The sequence below is a fragment of the Lethenteron reissneri genome, chromosome 44 (genome assembly GCF_015708825.2).
Source record: "Lethenteron reissneri isolate LAM-NWPU_2019-01 chromosome 44, ASM1570882v1, whole genome shotgun sequence".
Lineage (NCBI taxonomy): Eukaryota > Metazoa > Chordata > Hyperoartia > Petromyzontiformes > Petromyzontidae > Lethenteron > Lethenteron reissneri.
Window position 1 is genome coordinate 13,601,972 of NC_083822.1, and position 23,208 is coordinate 13,625,179.

General features: G+C 53.7%; 1 protein-coding gene across 2 annotated transcripts; it reads right to left on the minus strand.

Annotated features, from left to right (window-relative positions):
* Positions 1–11,804: 11,804 nt before the first annotated feature.
* Positions 11,805–22,874, minus strand: LOC133353644 (mitochondrial dynamics protein MID51-like). Of its 2 annotated transcripts, none has more exons than XM_061570045.1 (4): positions 22,702–22,874; positions 21,285–21,470; positions 20,223–20,439; positions 11,805–19,596 (listed from the first exon to the last, which is right to left on the minus strand). In XM_061570045.1, the coding sequence occupies exons 2-4, from the start codon at positions 21,459–21,461 to the stop codon at positions 18,455–18,457; spliced, it is 1,536 nt and encodes a 511-aa protein (XP_061426029.1). In that variant the 5' UTR covers positions 21,462–21,470; positions 22,702–22,874; the 3' UTR covers positions 11,805–18,454. The 2 variants fall into 2 exon arrangements, with proteins under 2 accessions (XP_061426029.1, XP_061426030.1); XM_061570046.1 differs by having other exon boundaries at positions 22,673–22,874.
* Between the last annotated feature and the right edge of the window lie 334 nt (positions 22,875–23,208).

The following is a 23,208-nucleotide window of genomic DNA, read 5'->3' on the forward strand; positions in this document are numbered from 1 at the left end:
ACCATACCTACTTGACAACTCCACCATACCTACTTCATAACTCCACCATACATACTTGATAACTCCACCATAGATACTTGATAACTGCACCATACATACTTGATAACTCCACCATACATACTTGATAACTGCACCATACATACTTGATAACTCCACCATACATACTTGATAACTCCATCATACCTACTTGATAACTCCACCATACATGCTTGATAACTCCACTCATTTCAGGTGGTTATGATCAGTAACCTTCATACGTTCACGTCCAGGTTGCCGAGTGGTGAGCCAGTGGTACGCAGGGCTCCGCCTGGCGCATGTCCCAAGCGGCCGATGCCGCCGAGTGGGTGAAGGGGGCACGTCCAGTGGGTGAAGGGGGCACGTCGAGTGACCTTCCCGTGCGGCCCACGGGTTGAGATCCGTGGCAGCAGTCCGACTCGTCGTGGAGTTCGTGTGGAGCTCCCCCGAGGGTGTGAGTTGGATTCTGGAATCCCGTGGCCACTGTTGAGTTGTACTGTACGTCGAATTTATTATCGCCAGTCTCCCTTGGCCTTAAAGGGGGTGTTTTGTTACAGGTCAACTCTGACCCCAACTCATTCCACCCACCCACTCTATTTAAACCATATTAAATATGAACCATATAACAAGAATGCAGAATCTTTGCCAATCGCTGTATTATTTTCAACTCCTCTGCATGCCTCGAACACTGTTTTGAAGAGTCATGTAAAACGATGATTGTACTGAGTAATAGCAGCTATGGATATCAAAAACTGCTGTCAGCATTTTAAGCTGCGGATGAAAGTGTTATTTCACGGATGCTCTCGTAACCGAAATGTGACGTCGGCGGTCTTCTGTGCGGCAGCAGACAGACGCAGTGGGGGACACTCAACCGCGATTTTATTTTACCAGGCAACCCCCACTGAGCTATGAGATCTTTTTCGCAAATGGTGCCAAGGTGGCGTGATGTTAATTCCCTCGGCTGGTTTATTTGAGGTCGGTCGTGGTTTCGATCCCGACCCTGACGCCTGTTGTATATTTGGAGTTGGCGCATCTCTCTCTCCGTAGTCGCGTGGATTTTTCCCCAGGTCCTCCGGTTTTCATGTCCACATTTAGAAACAATGTCACGCGTTCAGAGTGTTTGGCTGATCTAAATTCCCACAAGATGCTATCTGCCACTTCGTTGAGCTATCATCATTTGTGGTAGCCAGGTGTCTTGTGAAAAAGAGCTGTACAGCTCAGTGGGCCTTACCGGGTAAAATGAAACACGTGTCGGTTGAGTTCCACGAGGGACGACTCTGCAGCCTCCCTGGGCCCCCACGTGCTGCCTGGTCTTGCTCCTCCCTCCCAACGGCAGTGCAGCCACAAGCCCGACGAGCTGCACTGATGGACGTTTGCATTTGTGGACTCGTACAAAACAAATACATTTACTGACTTGTTTTGCTTTCATATACTTTGCACTCCTCTCGGTGTTGTATTGTTTGTTGCTGTTGTGGCTTTCTTACCCGCCGCTCCTACTGGAAAAGAGCTTCATAGCTCATCGGATTCCTCCTGCTGGTGCAGCCTCAAGACAGATTGTGAGTCAGGCACCGCAGGGTGCTTGGCTCTGAGTGTGCGCTCTGTCAGCTCGCCGCATGTAGCAGCAGTAGCAGCTGCAGCAGCAGCAGTAGCTGCAGCAGCTGCAGCATCAGCAGCTGCAGCAGCTCGCCGCATGTAGCAGCAGCAGCAGCTCGCCGCATGCAGCAGCTCGCCGCATGTAGCTGCTGCAGCAGCTGGCCGCATGCAGCAGCAGCACGTCCGGGCGCATTCCACTTGGTCCACTGCCGACTCCAGCAACAAGCAGCAGATCGGACAGACGAGACATGTTTCACGCGCAGCCAAGACAAAGATCCCCCTACGCAAGCTTGGGGGCCAAGGCCTTGCTACAACAATGACAAGGCCTTGGTACAATAATGATAATCAGGATTCACTTTTGTGAATTGGAGAATTCCGTCCGTAGACCCCACCACCCACCGTGCCCCGTGTGTCGAGCCCAGCACGACGCTGGCTTTGATTTAGGTCGCGCTTATATTTGTTGCTGCAACTTTCAGGAACGTGTATTTATTTTGTGAGTGTAAATCTTGTAAGTGGTAAATAATATAAAAAAGACAGCCTGACTAAATCTATATCTACTGTAATAATTCAAATTATAAACAAATAGCAACACATTTCCCCCCATTAAACATTTGCACTATTTCCTTACAGCCACCATACGGCGTGACACCTGTAGACATACCTTTAAAACAATGAAAATGTGTAATAGGATGTATTGATTATATATATTGTGTAAATTACTCTAGAATCTCTGAACATGAACTGTCATCCGTTTTTAATAAACTACAAAAGTACATAAACGTATCTTTCACTCTAGTTTTCAAGAGAGGTTATGTTACATCTCGATGCATGAAATATTAAAAAATGTAGTCTACGATGTAGATATCTAACAAGCGTCAGGTTTTCGTATTTTAGCATGGACAAAGTTTCGACTGATGGTTTCGAAGCAGATTCCTCGCATCAATTCACTCTCAATCCACGTGGATCAGCCCCCCCCCCCCCCCCCCCCATGATTAGGGGCCCGGGGCACTTTCTCCTGTGCCACCACCCCACCCACCTTCACCCGCGGAGTGCCGCGTCTGTGCACGCGTGGTGAACAGAATCCCACTGGAGGTTTGGACAATAAAGACACGTCAGTTTTTGTGTGTGTGGAGTCCGCGTGTTGCTGTCTTCAAGCCAGGCGACATAATTGTCGATTGTGCTGATGACGCAACATTTAAAGACCGCACGGGCAGCAGACTCGGCACGCCGCTGTGGGTGGTGCGTGTGGGGAGCGGTGGTGCAGCGGTTAGCGCGCTGCGCTGCGAACCCAGCTCACGCCGGGTTCGATCCCCGCTCACGGTCAACACGAGTTGACGATTATCTGAGCCGGTCCTGGGCCTCCCCTAGGTCGACTCAGCCTCAACTGAGGAGTACCTGGTGCCGTGTGTAAACATCGCCGGGCGTGGCGTTGGTCACCCACCCCATCGTGTGCCGCTCCCGCCTTCATAGGTGCGACTCGCTAAACATCACTTGCCCCAAACGTCTGCCCACGTTACACGGGGGTAGACCTTTGTCTATCTGTGTGTGTGTTTAGTGTGATTATAGTGCAGCAGACAGCGTCGGCCATCCGCTCTGCGTCGCCTCGCATCTCCCCGGCAGTCTCGATCCACGTCCTCAGTGCTGGGAAGCCATCGCCCGCCCCCCCCCCCATCAGCGCCCCCCCCCCCCATCAGCGCCCCCCCCCATCAGCGCCCCCCCCCCATCAGCGCTCCCCCCCCCATCAGCGCCCCCCCCCCCCATCAGCGCCCCCCCCCATCAGCGCCCCCCCCCATCAGCGCCCCCCCCCCCATCAGCGCCCCCCCCCCCATCAGCGCCCCCCCCCATCAGCGCTCCCCCCCCCATCAGCGCCCCCCCATCAGCGCCCCCCCCCATCAGCGCTCCCCCCCCCCATCAGCGCCCCCCCATCAGCGCCCCCCCCCCATCAGCGCTCCCCCCCCCCATCAGCGCCCCCCCATCAGCGCCCCCCCCCCATCAGCGCTCGCGTTGACTGCGGCCCCCCAGCACGCGAACTGTGGCGTCTGTGCACGTGGCGCGCTGTTGGGTGGCTGCTGCTGCTGCTGTGCTGGCAGCAAACTCGGCGCATTCGGCGGCAGCAGCAGCAGCAGCGTGGCCTTAAAAGGCAAAGCGCACGCGCGTGTGTTGGACTTCTTTCGCACCGTACGTAGCCACCCGCGCCAGTCGGAGGCGCGGGGGAAGGAAAATACCCCGGGATTTTATACAGAAACACCCCTGTTCAGGCAACGTGAGTGTGTAGGGGTTCAGGCGACGCGAGTGAGTGGGGGGGGGTTCAGGCGTCGTCAGTGTGGGGGGGTTCAGGCGACGGGAGTGAGTGGGGGGGGGGGTTCAGGCGACGGGAGTGAGTGGGGGGGTTCAGCGGACGGGAGTGAGTGAGTGTTGAGGCGTTTATAATCAAGTGAGGACACTTTTGCGAAACGACGTAGAAGGGGGGAGACATAGATCGGGTTTTATTCTCATAGCCGACGTTTTGGGCAATGGCCCTTCTTCAAAGCCTGTGGCATTCAGAAGGCCCATTGCCCGTAACGTCGACTACTATATACGTTGCCCTTTAAGGGCACAGTGTTATTGACGAATGAATGTGTTAAGTTTACTTCAATTGTGATTCTTTTGTGTCGAGTTTATGCTGTTGCTTGCAATCGATTAGCGCGGCTGGCTACGTACGGTGCGAAAGAAGTTCAACACACAAACATTGACATTGCAGGCAGTGTCCGCTTTCACGACACAACGCGGTCCTGGACATTCCGTCGCTGTAGATTGGATCATTCTAAATCAGATCGTCGGAAATAGACAGTAGAAATATCACTTTCCGATGTTTTTCCTTTTATCGGTCATATTTAAGAGGATTTAATAGGTTGAAAAACAATCTACAAAAACGCTGGAGAATAACAAAATCTCCACGCCAAATCCCGTCGGAAACCAGACTCACTCTGTTCAAACTTTTTGAAGTCGTGTCGCAAGATGCATCGTAAATCGATCCACCGTCGCATTATCTAAACGGCGTTAATTAGGATCGTCGTAAATGCGGACCGTCGTAAGCCCGAGATCGCGTACATACGCAATAGATCTTTAGGAACATACGAAAGGGACTTGATCTCTGACAGGAGGAGTGTGATCCTGGGATCAAAGCTCAGCTGCATGCACTGGTTGTGCCTCTACGCCGCTCGAAGCTGTAATGGACATCGCGCGAACATTCCCCACGTAGCGAGGGAGGGAGGGAGTCCCCCTAGCCCCCCCCCCCTCTTCAGCCCCCACCTCTTCACGACGCATTCCTGCAGGGCTCGGGTCATTTGTCAGGCCGCCCGCCCGCATTCAGCAAGCGGCCCCCGGTCGTGGCGCTCGGCCTCTATCACAGAGCGCCGCCTCTTCACTGCAGCCGCCGCGCGTTTCTGGGAATGCCGCGGGCCGCGGGCGTTGCAGCATTTAGTAAGATAAATGCTCCAGTGTGCTCCAGTGTACTCCAGTGTGCTCCAGTGTGGCGTTTCAAGCCGAGCTGGTGCGCTCGGTTGCACAGCTCCATCTGCCTGGGATCCCTCGTTGCCTGGTTTCCATGAAAAATGTCTTGAAGATGAATTCCCAAGAGCGCGTTTTGGATTTTGGCAACCAGACCCAGCCTTCCAGACGGAGTTCACTTCCCACAGCATCATCATCAGTAAGCGATACTGGGCCAATGAGATGAATCAATCTGCCCGTGCTGTGAGAGTGCCACGCGGGGAAGTGTTCTTCCCCCACATTTAGAAACATGCACTTCGATTATTTGGAATATTTGGCTGCTATTGATTTCCACACGATAAGCCACTTTGTTGAGCTATTATCATTCGTGATGGCGAGGTCGCGTCTGAACAACTAGAATCTTCGCATTGTTCTGAAATAGCCCTTAGAGGTGAGTGATGCAAGCCATGCGCTCTACAACATTTGGTATTTAAACTTTTATTTTATTTTACCAGGTAAGGTCCCACTGAGCTATGCAGCTTTTTTCGAAGTGACCTGGCCACACAATGATAGCGCAACGAAGTGGCTTAGCACGTGGAAATTTATAGCGGTCAAATACTCTAAAAGCGTGATTCTAAATGTGGAGGACCAGGAGAAAATCCCACGCGACCACGAGGAGAGAGACACGCAAACTCCAAATATACAGGCGCCAGGGTCGGGATCGAACCCACGGCCTCCTGCACACCAAGCGATGGAGTTAGCGGCAGCCTCAAGGACACCTCAGCGAATACCTTGAGCCTGACTGTCAGGCTCTAACAAATACATATATCGCTTTTATTCTAAAACGCTGGTTTTTATCAGAGGCGATTTGCGACAATCCAAAAACGCCCCGCATTTTTCTGCGGCTTGAGTTATTGGTGCTCGTGGTTAAAAGGTGAAGTGGCTCACGTGTTGCATCACTGCAGGAAAACCCAAGAACACGGCCGTGTGCTGATTTGTATTCTAATCCAACGGCTGGCGATATGGTCGGTGGGGTTATTTGCGATTCACTGCGGATTTTCCTCCCACGATTCCAGGAAACCAACATGCTGAACTTTTACCTCCAACGTTAAGAAGATATATTTAACCCTTGCATGCCTTGAAAAGCTATTTTTACAAAAATAAAAAAACATCCACCAACATTTCCTGCTCGCTAAACGTTCTTGTGCAATGTTAAACGATCCCTGGTCGGATGCGGGTAACTTTGTGAATGAGTTTCAGATTCCTGAGTAGGTTAATATTGTGTGCGACGTGGCCTGGGCTCCACTGTCATGCTCGGCCACCGCATGACAGCGCATCTTCGGGTTGGCCGGATCGAGGTGAGGGGGCGAGACGGGCACGGCACGGGCTGGAGGAGAGATGGAGTGATGTGGTACAGGAGGCACGGGCTGGAGAAGAGATGGAGTGATGTGGTACAGAAGGATGTGGAGCTGAGTGGACTTGCTGACGACTGGTACCAGCGGTGTCAAGATCGGCCTCAGTGGAGGAGGCTCGTGAAGGACGCTACTACTGGGCAGTTGGAAGCAGTCGCCCTACAGCAACAACGGAGGGCAAAGGAACGACGCTCACAACAACGAGCGTAGCGCTGGGCGGCTAAAGCACAGCAGGGGAACACAGTTGGGTGCATCTGCCAGTCAACCCATGACACCTGCAGGATCTGTCCCGTGACCTCCTGCCAGCGGGCCTTCGACACTTCACGTGACGGCCTCAAAGTGCACCTGGCCTGGCACAAGCGCCGTGGTGACGTCTCCGCCACTTAGCGGTGAACGGCGACGGCTGTTGTTGCACCGCTGTCAGCCTGTCAAGGCGCTCACTCGCTCGGGGAGGGTGTTGGGTCGACTCACGCCCAATCGTCACGGGGGGTTTCCAGGCGGATCGCGGCTACGGTCGCCTTGGCGTCGCGGAAATGTCTCTTCGTTAAATAAAGAAGCCGCGTAGCCCACCCTGGGTTGTTGTCGCGAGTACTGTACCCGTGTCACTGGCCGTGTCCGCTCGTCCCATTGTTTCTCAGCACCGAGGTGTATTCTTCACGACTTTGAAAGGACGATCGATTTTTTTTTCACAAAGTAATTTGTCCAAGCCAACTTATATCACAGGAAAGGCATTTGCTTTCATATCGCCTCATGTTTGTTCATTATTTAATGTTTCTCCTGTCACGTGACCACTGTTGCCCTGATTTACATTTGCTTCATCGTCGTCGTGGTCGCTTCGAGATGTCAACTCCCTCGCCTGGTGTACAGGGGGTCGTGGGTTCGATCCCAGACCCTGACACCATGGTGGTTAGGGAGATGTCAACTCCCTCGCCTGGTGTACAGGAGGTCGTGGGTTCGATCCCAGACCCTGACACCATGGTGGTTAGGGAGATGTTAACTCCCTCGCCTGGTGTACAGGAGGTCGTGGGTTCGATCCCGACCGTGAAGCCTGCTGTATTTTTGAAGTTTACACGTTCTCCCCGTGGTCACGTGGATTTTTCTCCACATTTAGAAACACGCGTTTAGATTATTTGACTTATATAAATGTCCACGTCATGATGAGCCACTTCGTTGGGCTACAATTTGTGACCAGGTAGCTTCCGACAAAAAAGCTAAACGACTCAGTGTGTCTTACCTGGTAAAATAAAAACAGCTTAGTTTACAGTCATTTCCTTAAATGGTCTTCCCAATAACCCACTCATCCACCCCAATAAAGAACATTCCAATGATAAGACTTCGTTGTTTCCCACGCGATAACAAACAGATGTTGGAAAATGTTATAAATGCGCCAATTAATTCAAGCCCGGGGCTTGTCTGCAGAGAGGTCTGCGTGTCGCCTTGCACGCCAAGACACCGATAGACATTTGTTCAGATACTCAGGTGTATTGAAGAATCAACAATATAGTTATCTACATTGTATCCCACACAAAGATTGCTTTCGGTTAGGCTGTCCAAACACAACACTGAACACGGGGTAAGCATGTATGTATGTTGAACTCCTTTGGCATCGGACGTAGTCAACCGTGCCAATCGGAGGTGCGGAAGAAGGACAACAAACTAAACACAAAAAGCCGTTTTAAAGAAATTAGTTTTCAATCTCGATTTAAAACCAGTGGTCTCCCTTCTGCAACTGTAAGAGGAGAAAGGGCCAGCGAGGTTGTATTGCGGGGATCATTGCCACGTGACGTGGGAGATCAGATCATTTGTCCACCATGCACTTTATAAAGGGAATGTTATTTCCCCATCTAAGAAAGGTCGTCGGCAAAGGTTCAGCCCTGCAATTACTCGCTCAAGTCAGTGTTGGTGGAAGGGGCCTCCACTGTAGAGAAGTCAAAGGGGAAGTCGGGTGGTGAATGAGGAATTTAAACTCTCAGACGAGTCATTTAAAAACGGAACTTCTTGACTTTTTCAGTTCCTCATTCATTGAAAATAATTTCCTTACGTGTCCACATGTCATGCACATTCACACAGACGTACGTGTGTATGTATGTAAAACGTCTTTCGCACCGTACGTGGCCAACCGTGCTAATCGGAGATGCGGGGGAAGGACAACCAACGAGACTAAGGCACCAGACACAGCCCTCGTTTCGACCGGGAGCATCGCGCCAAGTCCGGCGCAACGCACGAGGGGGGCAGCTGTGAAAAAGAGCTTCATAGCTCATCGGATTCCTCCAAGACACGTGACGAAGCCAGCGATCACTGTACGGGCCCACGCGAGGCTAGGTCAGGTTATACGATGCAATTGCCGACGGGGTTTCTCATTAGCAGCCAGGAATACAACTCGGGGTGACAACTTCACAGCGTCGTTACAGGAATACAACTCGGGGTGACAACTTTACAGCGTCGTTACAGACCCGCCACGTCGCCGCTCCACAACGACTTGACGAATGGGACATTCCCAGGGGAGCCTCGAACATTCAATTCTTGCGCCCTCCCATACGCCCCCCATACCGTAACAAAGACACATGGCCGTCACCTACCACCAACGCTATATCTGCCCCCCAAAGACAAAGGTCCCCCGTGTAGCCTTAGCAAACTTTTACGGCAAGTGCTGTTCGCGAGTGGCGCCTATGGAGGCCGGCACGGCACACGGGGGGGGATAACCAGCATCACGCCCGGCCGCCTTTTCTGTATCCCGAGTGGCGATGTTTACACACCGCACCAAGTATTCATTTCAGGCTGAGTAGACCTAGTGGAGGCCCAGGACCGGTTCAGATAATCGCCACTACCTCCCCACCACACACACACGCGCGCAGTAGCCATGTAGCGTATACCCTACGTGTGTATTCATGCACACACACGAAGTGTAAACCGCACAAATGTATGCACGACACAAATGCACCGCACTTCTCAAGCCAGTCTCTACCCACGGAAAATGGGAGATTCTCCCAGCTCAGCAAATAAATGTTCAGTTACAAAACTGTTAAATATACAACGCCTGTTGTATATTTTAGAGTTTGCGTCTCTCTCTCCGTGGCTGCATGGATTTTTCTCGGGATCCTCCTGTTTTTCCCTCCACGTTTAGAATCAACATCCGTTAGAGTATTTGGCTGCTATACATTTCTATATGGTGAGCCACTTCCTTGAGCTATCATGTGGCCAGGTCGCTTCTGAAAAAGAACTCCATAGCTCAGTGGGCCTTATCTCGTGATATATTTGTTTTAGCTCTGCGAGTATTGCAGGTGGGCACAGCTCGTGAGACCAGGTGAACTCAAGATCACTCATCCACAACTATTCTCAAGTCTCGCTCCTCTCTTACACGATGGGAATGCAGCCCATTGCCTCTAAAGGTGATTCAGAATCCACGTATAGACGCCCTACAGATTGTCTACGTCTCTCTTAAGATTTCGCACGCAATTTGGATAAAAATGATTAAACGTAGCTGCTGCCCAAAGTGTTTAGAACCACCTAGTTTCGTCTCTAGGTGGTTCTCATGTAAACTATTAAAATAACTTGTGAATAATCTAATGAAACACATACATATAATAAAAGATATTTAGAAATACATGCCTTCTTTTCGCAGTTCCTAAACGATTGTTCAGTGTTCCTGATTGCAAAAGGGGCATCATTACACTCGTTTCTCCACGAGGCATCGGCCACCTCTTGGGCTCCAAAATTTGCCGACACTTTCAGCAAAAAACCGTGGAAACAGGAAGCCGCTCTTTAACGTTGGCACTTCACTAAAGTTTCCACGAGCAGTTTCACGAGAGCAAGAGGCACGCCGCAGCCACGCAGGGAGAGCCAAGCTCGCCCGCACCACCAGCCTCGTGCCTTCATCTCCGCAGCTCCTTCCTGTTACTCAGAGACAACGCGACCCCCGCCAGAGCCTGTAACAGACTGATGGGGCAATTGAATGTTAGTAAGAAGCACCTATGAAGGCCGGCACGGCGCACGAGAAGGTGGGTGGCCAGAAACAAGCCCGGCCGTCTTTGTCTCCCTCGTGGCGATGTTTCCACAACACACCAGGTACTAATTTGAAGCCGAATCAATCGAGGGGAGGCCCAGGACCGGTTCAAATACATTCGCAACTGTTATTGATCGTGAGTGGGAATCGAAACTCGGTTCGCAGAGTTCGTAATAACCAGAACGACAAAGACAGCAGATACTATTCCTCCGTATGCCACTTCAATAGATACATTCTATAGGAAGGCAAGGAGTAGCAAGGTTGAATTTCTCACACTGCACTCAAAAGCGTTTGTTAGACAATATTCAAATAATAATTTGGTGACACGAATGACAAAGGCCAATTTAATTTATTATCAATTATGCAACATGGCCTCTAATTCTCACTCAGAACATTCTCTGTGGACAAATCCGAGCGATTGGCAAGTGCGGGCAGGACAGCTCGAATCGTCCTTGAGAGAGGAGCGGTGGCGCCGTGGTTAACGCACTGCACGATGAACATCACTTACCTTAGATCTTGACTTATCGATTACCTTCTAAATGTGATTCCTGGCCAAGATGAGGGCCAAGTGAACATCGTGGCCAACTGTGGGCTTCACCCCCCCCCCCCCCATAAAGGATCCGGAAACAGGAGGCCTTCATCCAGCAGTGGATTCACACAAGTCCGTAAACAACTCGTTTATGTATCGTCCTTTATTTATTCAGGAGAGTCTCCGTGGCGAAGACAACGCGAACCCTTGCAGCAGCATTTCTCTTGACATTCGCCAAGTCGTTGAGCAGCGCCTCGCAGAGCACCACGTGGACTCGTCTTACAAATGGCTGCGGCACGGGCACGGGGATTCGTGTGGGGAGAGCGACACAAACTCGTGACTGACGATCATCCACGGATATATTTGCTGCAAAGGAATCCGCAGAGACGAATCCAGCAGCCAGGCAATCAACGAGAGGCCACAAAGAAGCGGCATTGTCGGGGCGAGTGAGAGGACGACGCGCGTTCGAGAGCCCAGCAGCCGGCGGCAGCAGCAGCAGCAGAGCCACGAGGAGGAGGAGGCGTCCTCCTCCCCCAGCCACGGAACGACTCCACGCCGCTCCAGAGGACGCCGCCTCCCACGATTGGCGCGGCTGGCAACGTGCGGCGCGAACGGCGGTCACCATGAATCTTGACTTAAAGCTTTCGTGACTGCAGGCATTCATATTATTTGGGTCTTTCGGTAAAGTCACGTAGATAGGTTCAAAAAAATAACAAAAAACTACGACGTTTCGATCACAACACAAACGATCGTCATCAGGAGGAAAGAGGGAAGATGACGATCGCTTGTGTTGTGATCGAAACGTCGTAGTTATTTGTTATTTTCTTTTAAGCTATCTACGTGACATTACCGAAAGACGCAAAGAATACGTTCACCGTACATACACTTTACAACATGTCCTCAATATGCCCCCGTCTTAGTTGTACAGGAACACCCCGATTCACGTCTCCCCATTTTTCCTCGTTTCACAAAATAGTCGTCACCTTATTATCAACACCGCTACCCGACGATGATTATCGTCGCCTGAACCCACGCGGACCTCGCTGACGGCACTGTCCGTTCCTTCTTGTTATCCGTCGCCTCTCAGCCATCGCACCCACCACCACCACTCACTACGACCGTGTAACATCGCTTCCATTGACATCGTTTCGATATTCGTCGGCGCACCTTTCAGGAACGCATCCCGCCCTCCCCTCACGTAAACCGGGGAATTGCTGTAATACCACAAATTCATCACATTCATCATTAACCCGTTACTTAATAGGCAACGTTTCAGGCAATGGCGCGTCTTCAGAACAAAAAGGCCGTTCTTTAGAGTGGCAGAGCCGTTGCATGAAATGCCACCGATTATCTGTAGTTTCCTCCCAACGGCAGTGCTCGTGCCAAGTGTCTCGGCGTTTTGTAGCGTGTGTGTGCACCAATGTAACGTGTGTGTGTGCACCAATGTAACGTGTGTGTGTGCACCAATGTAACGTGTGTGTGTGCACCAATGTAACGTGTGTGTGTGTGCACCAATGGCAACGCAGTATCACAAAACAGTTACATTTCAAAGCTGCATTGGCTGACTGGGCAGGAAGGCAGAGTAGAGTCAATGTAAGCAGCCCACAGGTTACGGTACTAAGCCCAACTTGTAACGCGAGCAGTATCCACTCACTTTTGTGGATTAACGCGGTTGGCTAGGTACGGTGCGAAAGAAGTTCAACGAAGTTCGGGAGAACTCGCCGAGGTGCAGGGAACCAGACGAACTGGAAGGCAGCAGCCACGAGCTCTGCGGTCCTCTATGTATAAAGGTGTTACCTGCCAATCACCGAGTGGTGCCCGTGGGAGTAACCCGGACAAGACCCACGCGTGCACAGATGGGGACACGTGGTACTTGCTCGGGGAGGAGACGGAACAGCTGAGCTCCACATGTGTCTGTACTGCCCTCTCCTGGCAAGCCGGGGGTATTGCACTTCCCTGACGCCCATTTGCGCAATCCACCAAGCCCCTTGCCTCCAGTGCTGGATGACAGGCCACGTGCACAGCCAGCACCGCCTGGCAGTGGCGGGGAAGGTTGTCATCCAAAGGCCTCCGCCGGTTCAATGCAAATCTCCCACGTGACAAAGAATGCATGAACACGTGGCCAGTGAAGCCAGCGAGGGATTTGGAGACCAAGGGCGCAACATGTCCACGCCTCAACTCCGACCCCCAGCAAAGATCCCCCGCGTTGCCTTCACAGACTTCACAGACTGTTGGGGCTTAAGTTCTGTTAGCGAGCGGCACCTACGAAGGCCGGCATGGCACACGAGCGGCCCCAGCACCACGCCCGGTCGCCTTTATTTCCCGTGTGACGGTGTTTACGCACCGCACCAGGTACTCATGAGGCCGAATCGACCTAGGGGAGGGCCCACGAGAGGTTCAAATATTCGCCAGTTATTGGTCGTGAGCGGGAATCGAACTCTGGTCGCCGGGTTTGCCGCAGTCACGTGTCCTGCGTCACACGAGTTCGATCTCGGTCAGATTGACAACCAGAACACGCGCGTTGATTTGTTTTAAACACCCAATCCGCTTTACTCCGGCTGGCAACGAAAGTGGCACGTAAGCAGCTGAATGATCGCTGCTATCCTGGGGTTTTGCCGAGCGAGTTTGTGCCGGGGCCGCACACCACGACAGTGGGACATCGTCTCGGGGTCTCGCGACAATTGGCATTTGGTGAACTCGAACCACCCCAGGAGCAACCCATCCGCGTGCCTGTCGAACCGTGCACAGAGAAGCATCGCGGCGTCTCCTGCGCTCGTCCAGAGATTCGAAGCGCTGCTGCTTGCCGGTTCCACGACGGATGACGTTTCACACGAGGGCACGATGACGGAGAGTCACGGAGCCCCTCCATCACTCCCGCAGAATGGCTTTGTCTCGAGAGGTAGGAAGCCGGCACGGCGCTCGAGGGGGTAACCGCTATCGAACCCATCAAGAAAGCCTGTATTATGGATACTGGTCGCGAAAGCCGACGTGTTAAACCGATAGACTTGCTGTTGGGCGTTGGCATATGAAGCGGATGGAAACGGTGAAACTACCAAGCTCATCGCGCTTCACTCTGTTTCTGAAGACGCTGCGATAAACATATTGTTAAGAGTTTGGAGGATGAGGCTAGCGTGGGTCATCAGGCGTTTGCTGTACGCACCTTCATTGGCCGAGGCAGACACACACATCAACACGTAAAGTTTAGAACATTAAATTATGTGAGAGCACCAGTATCATGATTTATTAACACTTAAGAGGGACAATTGGTATGTTTCACAATGAGACGTGTTATTTAATAATGCTCTGTATGCAGGTGACCAAGCTGAACAGATAGATACATTACTGCACTGTAAAAATATAGGTATGAATTCATGGGAAGTTGCCACAATAACAGGCAGGGCTCCTGGAGGTTCTCATCTTGGTCTGGCCCGAGAGGCGAACGTGGCAGTCCGCTTGGGAGGCAAAACCACTTCTGCATGCAAGACATTGTGCACACGTTGACATGAGGTGCATTGTAACTACCCACTCATTTCATCCACGTAATTTTTAACCATGCAAAACTCTGCCAAAATTCCAGGCTCGGGTTTTCATCCGCTTTTGGTGGATGGCATGGGAAGACGTCGTGGTTTTTTTGTAATCTTGTGGCAAGTGAATTCATCCTCACAGATTGTGGCCAATGCATCTACCGCACAATGTCTCAACACAGGCAAATTATGCCTCTGCTGCGCTAATATGCATCTCACAGCAGTGCTGTTGATTGATAAATTATTGAATGATAATCGCAGTGCTTAATTGTAATATGGAAGCCATCTGTACCTGCAAAAAAGTCAAGATTTTACACATTTCCAACCAAGCTTATGTTCCAATCGCAAATATATATACGCTTTCATAAAATGCTTAGTTATTGGTGTTTTTGTCGATCAGCGAAAGCATCTTGAGTGCAACGCGTGACATCTCCGTAGAATGTACCATGCGTCACAACATGACGTTGGGTTGCGCACGACATGAATCACGGCGCTGCGGTTGGTGTCAACCTCGCCACTGGATCCATCAGCTTGGTTTCATCACTCCGGTTCCTGCTGCCGACTGCTCATGCGTCATATATGGGACTCTGAAGACGGTTACCACGCCATACTACGAACCCAGCGACCCGAATTTGATTTCCGCTCACGGCCAACACCAGTGACGATTATCTGAACCGGTCCTGAGCCTCCCCTAGGTCGACTCAGCCTAAAATGAGTACCTGGTGCAGTGTAAACATCGCCACACGGGAGACAAAGGCGACCGATCGCGATGCTGCCCACCCACCCCCTCGTGTGCCGTGCCGGCCTTCATAGGTGCTACTCGTTAACAGCACTTGCCCCAACAGTCTGTTTAGGCTATGGGGGGGGGGGGGGGTCGTCTTTAGACCGACCAGTGATGGGTAACATCCTGCCCGCGGGCTGTGGACCCCCTGGTGGTGGCCTGTTCTCAAGTGTCTCTATGGTGATGTGTGGTGGTGGTTACCTGGTCTCAGTGTATCTCTATGGTGATGTGTAGTAGTAGTCTGGTCTCAGTGTGTCTCGGGTGATGTGTGGTGGTGGCCTGGTCTCAGTGTCTGTGGTGATGCATGGGGTCATGATTAGTGCACGAGCACAATGTCAAGCTTGAAGCCCACCGAGGTGAAGGAGGGACGCTCACGTGGCCCACCGGCTCGTCTACGTTGCCCGTCACTGCTGAAGACCCTGTGACGACCATCGCACGCGGTCAGCCGTTATGCGCCAAAGTCAACAGCCGAACGTGTTTTCGGAGAGCTCCACGAGTGGTTGAAAACCTCTTGGCACGGAGGATTCCTCAAAGCCGCTAGCAAGAGGTAAAGGACGTCACTGTAGTAATGCAACGTAATTCAGGGTGCGCAGCGGACAATTACAATCTCCACAACACCTGCAAGTCCCTACTGGGAATGGCCGCTCTACACCAAGGCTACCCGTGTCTCCCTTGCGGATACGGGAGACATCTGCTATAGCTTTCAGCGGCATTTGAACGTAGGCAGGGCAAGCATTGAACTGAATAATATTCTCTTTCTTCCGCCTGATGACGATTGCTTGCGTTGCGATGAAATTATTTTTTCGACCTACGTGACTTTACCGAAAGAACCAAAGAGTATGGATTCCTGCAGTCACGAAAGCTTCACTTGTGTGAGTGGGGTATTTACAATTGCACCTCGGATATGCATAAGCTCCTTAACTAATTAGATCTCTTTTCAACAGTACATCCGAGGGGCACGGGAGGCACTTGGTCACTTTTCCACAGTATGTACTGTATGGTGAACTTAGCTCGCACCGTACGTAGCCAACCATGCTAATCAGAAGTGAGGGGAGGGACAATAAACTTAACACGAACAGCAGTTCTAAAGAAATGAGTTTTCAATCTAGATCACTTAAAAGTGCATAGCTCCAGTGGCTTCCTATTATCGGAAGAGCGTTCCAGACAGCCGCAAAAGCTCATCTGGCAGCTTTGCGATGCGGTGACTTGTCTTTGTTCGATGGCCGGCCAAAAGTCGCCGCTGCGAGGATGACCGGAGATGGCGTGAAGCCGTGACATGTCGTGCCGTTAAACGTCGCACGCACTGAAAGAGTTTAGATGCACGTCCATTTAAACGGGGTGATGCTGTTTCGCCGTTGTATTAACCGATTTCACGCACAATCAACGCGTCATTAACCCCATACCAGGCCCTGCTTGGCCCCGAGCCACGACGAGATATCACACGAGGCCAGCGTATCGCGAGATAGTTCTGGCTCTGTATGGGAAACAGTGAGGGTCCTGCTCTGGCTCGGCTAAGAAGTGCCACAGTGGGAACGGGGTACAAGAGGTCTACGACGGTAACTGTGGCTCCACACAGCCATTCATAATGTCTCGCTGTGCCCCCAGGAAAATGTAATCGCTTGTTCACTCGTAGTGTTTGAGAAATATTGCTTTCAAATCGCTTTTATAATGAAGCACATGACCGACGAAAACAACCACGTTGGATGAGAGCACGTGCTAAAGAACACGTATGGACAATATTTACCACAATGGATACCTTGACAAAATTGGGTCTTCAAGATTCAGAGAACAGCAAAAGCTGCCTCTCTTAAAATGTCCAGACTGGGGGGACTTCGAATTCAGTGTAAACGGTCAATAGATGAAATTGTAGAGGATAAGGCAACCAGCTGAGAATTCTAGGATGGGCTGTAGAATCAACGGTGGTTGGGCTGTCCGGATGTTTGGTGATTACAAACCAAGCCGTACATGAGCACTGCACACGCAATGCCGTGTCCTGTGTTCCACAGTCACATTTGGGTTCCGTTGAAGATTGTAATATTCTGAATTTATAACATTAAATTGTAAATGAATAAATCTGTGGATTGTATTTATCAATGTCTGAATATTTTGTGCAATTTGTAGACAGAATGACAGAGGATGAATGCATAAGCACCTAACCCATAGCCACCGGATTAGGCTGGAGAGAGCATTTCCATTATTTCCCAGCTTTAATAGCATTTCCCTCGCCCACATAGCACTGCAGCTGGTTCAGAAGATTGCTCACTTGAATATTTAATGATTAGGCGTGTTGTGCACTGCCAACTATTTCTCAGCAATCTGTAACAATTGCACTGGCAAGAGTAGCAAACATTTTTTAAAGCATTTCAGCAACACAGATGACCTTTCCTTATGTTCAGCAACACTGAGTGGGTCTGTACAGAGCGTGGATCACCCCTGGTGAGAAGCTACAGGTTGCTGCCAAACTTCTGCATTCGCAGCAGAAAGTACATTTCTCCGCCAGAAGATGCAGTTTGTGCGTGAACTGGAAGTCACCGGGACGCCCGAATTGAGGAATAAGGGTGCAGACTAGTTAGACGGGCGACTCGCTGCACCCAGGCAAGATCCCTTGCCAATCACAAGCATGATTGAGGATTCCATTCAGACTCGTGTCAACGTGAGCGAGTGAGGTGACCTCTGCACGGGCTGCGATCCACATGTTCCGTACAAAAGCTTTCTAGGGGTGCCCCGGTGGCAAGATGATAACTCCCTCGCGCCTGGTATGCAGCAGGTTGTGGGTTTGATCCCGTCCCTGACGCCTGCTGTATATTTGGAGTTTGCGTGTCGCTCTCCCCGTGGTCGGGTGGATTTTACTCCGGGTCCTCCGGCTTTTCCCTCCACGTTTAGAATCAACATGCATTTAAGAGTACTTGGCTGATATAAATGTACACATGTTGATAAGCCACTTTGTTCAGCTGTCATTTGTGGCCAGGTCACTTCTGAAAAAGAGCTACATAGATCACTGGGCATCACCTGGTAAAATAAAACAAAGAGAGCCTCACGGCCCGAGTGACCGGTTGGGGAGGGGGGTACGGGGGCCCCTCCGGCCGCAACCGCGCGTCTTGGCCGAGTCACCAGGCGCGTCGATCGGCCTCAGCCTTGCAGCAGCTTCTCGGGCTGGGAGATGGCGCTGTAGAGCGTGTAGCCGAGCTCGTCCACCTCGTCCTCCGAGAGCGGCGCCAGCAGGTTGAGCGCGGGGCAGAAGGCGGCGGGGAGGGAGCCGCGCTCCAGCCGCTCCACGAGCTCTCGCAGCAACTCCAGAAAGCGCTCGGCCAGCGCGTCCTCGGCCCAGTCGACGGCGCCGGCGTCGCACGCGTGCAGGATCAACGAGCGCAGGTGCTCGGAGCGCAGCCGCTCCAGCCCCGGGTGCGTGCGGCACACGGCCTTGAGCAGCTTGAGGCAGAGCAGGCGGGAGCCCGAGTCCCGGGCGTCCAGCTCGCGCAGCCGCTCCGTCTCGACGGCGCGGAAGCTCTGGCGCCAGAGCGTCTCCGCGTGCCGCCCCCCGGCGCCGCCGGCGTCCCCGGGCCGCGCCACCAGCGTGCAGCTCGCCAAGGTGACGCGCAGGAGCACGTCCACGCGCAGGCGGCGCTCCCCCGCGCCGTCCCGTGCCCCGTCGCCCTCGCCGTCGTCCTCCCCGTCCCCTTCCCGGTACGTCACCTCCAGCGCCAGCCCGTCGGCCGGCGCGCACGGGCGCACGCGGTACCCGAGCGCGGCGCCGATGGCCGGCCAGTTGACGCTGTCGGCGACGATGCGGCGCAGCGCCTCCGCGATGGCGACCGGGGAGAGGTACGCGCCCACGAGCCAGCGGTCCCAGACGCTCAAGCCGCGCGGGAAGTACTCGGCGTTGTCGCGCCGCAGCAGCCAGCACCCCGGCGCCGCCATGATGGTCTCCTCTCCCGGCACCGCCGTCCACAGCCGCTCCTCCAGCAGCAGCGGCAGGGCGAGCGCGACGCGGTCGGGAGCCACCACCGCCAGGTCCTCGCACAGCCCCCCGCACAGGCTCATGTCGTCCAGCGGCAGCTCCGAGTGCCGCGCGCGCAGGAACTCGCGCAGCTCCGAGCAGATCTCCAGCGCCACGTGCTTGGCCGCCGCCACCTGGGACGGCGCCACCAGCACGCGGCGCCGGTAGAAGGAAAGTAGATGCCGCTGCAGCGGGGCGCGGCGCGGGTCCGGAGCCGGCACGGCTCGTCCCACGTGAAGCCCGGCGCCCGGGGCCAGGCTGTTGGCCGAGGAGCCTGAGGGGACGCGGCACAAGCGCGGGGCCGGTGAGCACGAGGATGGCGGACAGAGCGAGCGCGGCAATGGGAGGGGGGGGGATTGCAGCGCCATTTGGGGTGTAGGAAGCTCCCAAACGACGTGACCGCATCTGAAGACGCTGGACACCCGTGGGATGTGCATCATGAGGACACGGGCAATCAGGGAAGATTAAGGCAAGCCCTCGCTTAACGCACGGTGTTCACACAGTGCTTTCGCTAGAACGCGGTTCTTCCATAAGGGAACATTTCTCACACAACACGGAACACTCACCGTTATAACACGGTTTCTGAGTGTATGGTTTCTGAATGTTTGACAACTACTTCTTAAGCTGTGCAGCTGAGCGATACAGGGACACAGTACGCGAATTGATAGAGTAATGTGGCGGCGTACACTCAAGTTATTTGTCCCGCTATCGCACTGTGCGTGCGGAGTACATCATATCTCGCTAAACCAACGGATTTTTCACTTAATGCGGCACGTCTCGAGGACTGGCTGTATTTAAGATGTCAATAAGTCGGGGGCCAGAACCGAATTACAAATCACAGTGAGAGGCGAGTCGTGAACGCCAGTCACCTACCCCCCCCCCCCGGCCCGAGTGTCGTACTTTTGAGCTGTTCGTCGTCGAGGACGGCCGCGTCACCCGCCAGGCCCTGGGGCAGATTCTGCAGCGAGCGGCTCACGGTGGAGCGCATGTCGTGCGACAGCAGGCGTGGTGACGCCCCCACCCAGCTCGGCTCCTCCCAGCTGCTCAGCCCAGCGATGCCCACGTCCTCGGGCTTGCGCGTGGGGCTGACAGGCGCGCTGACGGCGCGGTCGTACGCCTGCGCACATGCCCAGTCGTGCCGAGGTTAGTGCCGTGTTTTCTTTCTCACTTATTTTATCCCGATTGATCTCATCAAGAAGCGTAAACCGTCACGCAAACTCCAGACATCCTCGCAGCGGCTTTTGGCTGGCCATCTAACAAAGACGGTCACTGCATCGCGTGCTTTCAGATGCGCCTCTGTGGTCGTCTGGAATGCTCTTCCTTCCTATATTAGGAAGCCACTGGAGCAATGCATTTTAAAATCTAAATTGAAAACTCAATTTAGCGCTGCGCTGGGAAATCGGCGACACCAGTTCGATTCCTGCTCACAGCTAACATCAGTGACGATTACCTGAACCGGTCCTGGGCCTTCTCTAGTCGACTCGGCCTCAAATGGGTACCTGGTGCGCCGTGTAAACATCGACACTGGGGAGAGAGACAAAGGCCAGTCGGGAGTGGAGCTGGCCACCCTTCCCCTCGTGTGCCGCTGTGCTGGCTTCCATCGGCGCTGCTACTCGCTAACGGCACACTTGCCACAGCAGTCTGTTCAGGCTATACGGGGGGCGGTGATCTTTTGTCTTTGTTTTGTGCGTGCACGTCCACGTGTGTGCGCGTCCACGTGTGTGCACGTCCACGTGTGTGCACGTGTGTGCACGTCCACGTGTGTGCGTGTGTGCACGTCCACGTGTGTGCACGTGTGTGCACGTCCACGTGTGTGCGTGTGTGCACGTCCACGTGTGTGCACGTCCACGTGTGTGCACGGTCCACGTGTGTGCACGTCCACGTGTGTGCGTGTGTGCACGTCCACGTGTGTGCGTGTGTGCACGTCCACGTGTGTGCACGTGCACGTGTGTGCGTGCGGACCCGCTTCACGGCGAGAGTGGCGATGCCCAGCATGGCGGCGCCGCCCACGCCCAGTACGAGCCGCGCGTTGGAGAGCACGAAGTCGATGGCGTGGCCGATGCCGCGGTCCCCCCTGTTGCCGGGGGGCCCGCGGCCCGCTCCCGCTGGGCCCAGAGAGCCGTCCCCAAAGCCCGCCATGGCACTGCCCTGCACGCAGAACACCCGAGACAAACATGGGTCGCCTGTCACAGACTGTTGGGGCAAGAGCCGTGAGGAGTTGCACCTCGGAAGGCCGGCACCGCGGCACACGAGAGGGGTGGGGGCCAACACCACGCCAGGCCGCCTTCGTCTCCCTCGCGGCGATGTTTAAGCACGATTAAAAAGGACTTTTTTGCGATTCTGAAAAAGTTTTAAATACTCCATTTGAGAGCAGCTGTAGACACGAGGGATGGAGAAAGATGAGTCGACTGAAAAGTCCAGCACTGCAGAGTCGTGCATTTTTCTTGTGAAAATGTAATCACAACGAATGTGCGATTGAGCCCGACTGTCCCAGCGGTGTATTTACGTTGTAACACGAGGAGGAGCCTGCCGGTCTCGTTAGAGGGAGGCTGCGTGTCGATCGATGTGACAAGATTGACGCGCAGCTGAGATGCACGGAACAGCGCCACAACACGGCGCGGTGAGAATGAATTCGGCGCAGTCCGAGTGAATTACGAGTTTAAAAATAACCCGGCCAAGGGAGGCACAGACTTCAAACACCTCCCCCCCCCCTCTTACGAATCATTTACAGAAACAAGGCCGCAGTGTTTCTCACAAATCTCAGTTATCAGAAGCAAAGAGAATTGCGTCTCGTCAGCATCGTTAGCGTGGGGTCACGTCTCGTGGCCCATGATCTCTGTGCTCGTGTCCCTGGTTCCCATCTCCTGCCCCTTGATCTCTGGTCCCATCTCCTGGACTCGTCTTCTGATCCTTGGTCTATGTCCCTGATCCCTCATCTCCCGATCTCTCTGGTCCCCGGCCCCTCGAGAGGGGGGGCGGGGAGAACGCGACGGGAGGAGGCGTCGCCTTAGACCACAGCGTCAACCTCGTGTGCGTGCCGCGGGAGATGCGGGGTGAGGCCAAGTCAAACATCCCCCCCGTCGGGCCTTCACAAACTGTTGGGGCCGGCGCTGTTAGCGAGCACTTGTGAAGGTCAACACGGCACACGAGTGGCGGGAGGTGGCCAGCACCACGTCCGGCCGCCTTTGTCTCCCCCGTGCCGATGATGTTAACACAGCCGCACCAGGTACTCATCTGAGGCCGAGTCGAGCTCGGCGAGGCCCAGGACCGGTTGAGTTACTCGTCACTGGCGGTCACCGCGAGCGGGAATCGAACTCGGGTACGCCGGGTTCGTAGCGTAGCGCGCTCACCACTGAGCCACCGCTCCCCAGGCACGCACCGTGAGGCTGCCCGCGACGGGCACCGCTGGTTCCGAGGCGAAGGAAGCGCAAAGTGCGAGGAGGAGGGGAGCGGCGAGGAGGAGGAGAGCGGCGAGGAGGAGGGATGAGAGGAGTTCGAGGCGACTCCCCGCGTCTCCCGCCCGCGGCCTTCCCACACGGGGCGCACACCGGAAGCGGCGCCACGGCCGGAAGTGGCGTCACATCAGTATCCCAATCGGAAGTGGCGTCACCGGCATTTATTTTTTTTAAAGCGATAATAATACAAATATTTATAACCGCGGCATCGCGAAGGGAACTGTTTAGTAGTCGACGTTTCGGGCAATGGGTCTTTCTGCACGGCACGGAGAGGCCGAAGATATATTGTAACTAGGAAGTGACGTCATGGTAGCATGGGATCCAAGGGGGGGGGGGGGGGTGATGGGGGGGAGGGGTTAGACGAGCGGTGGGAAGGGGGTCCTGGCCACGTGACCTCAAGGTTACAATACATTAATAATACTTACTGATGT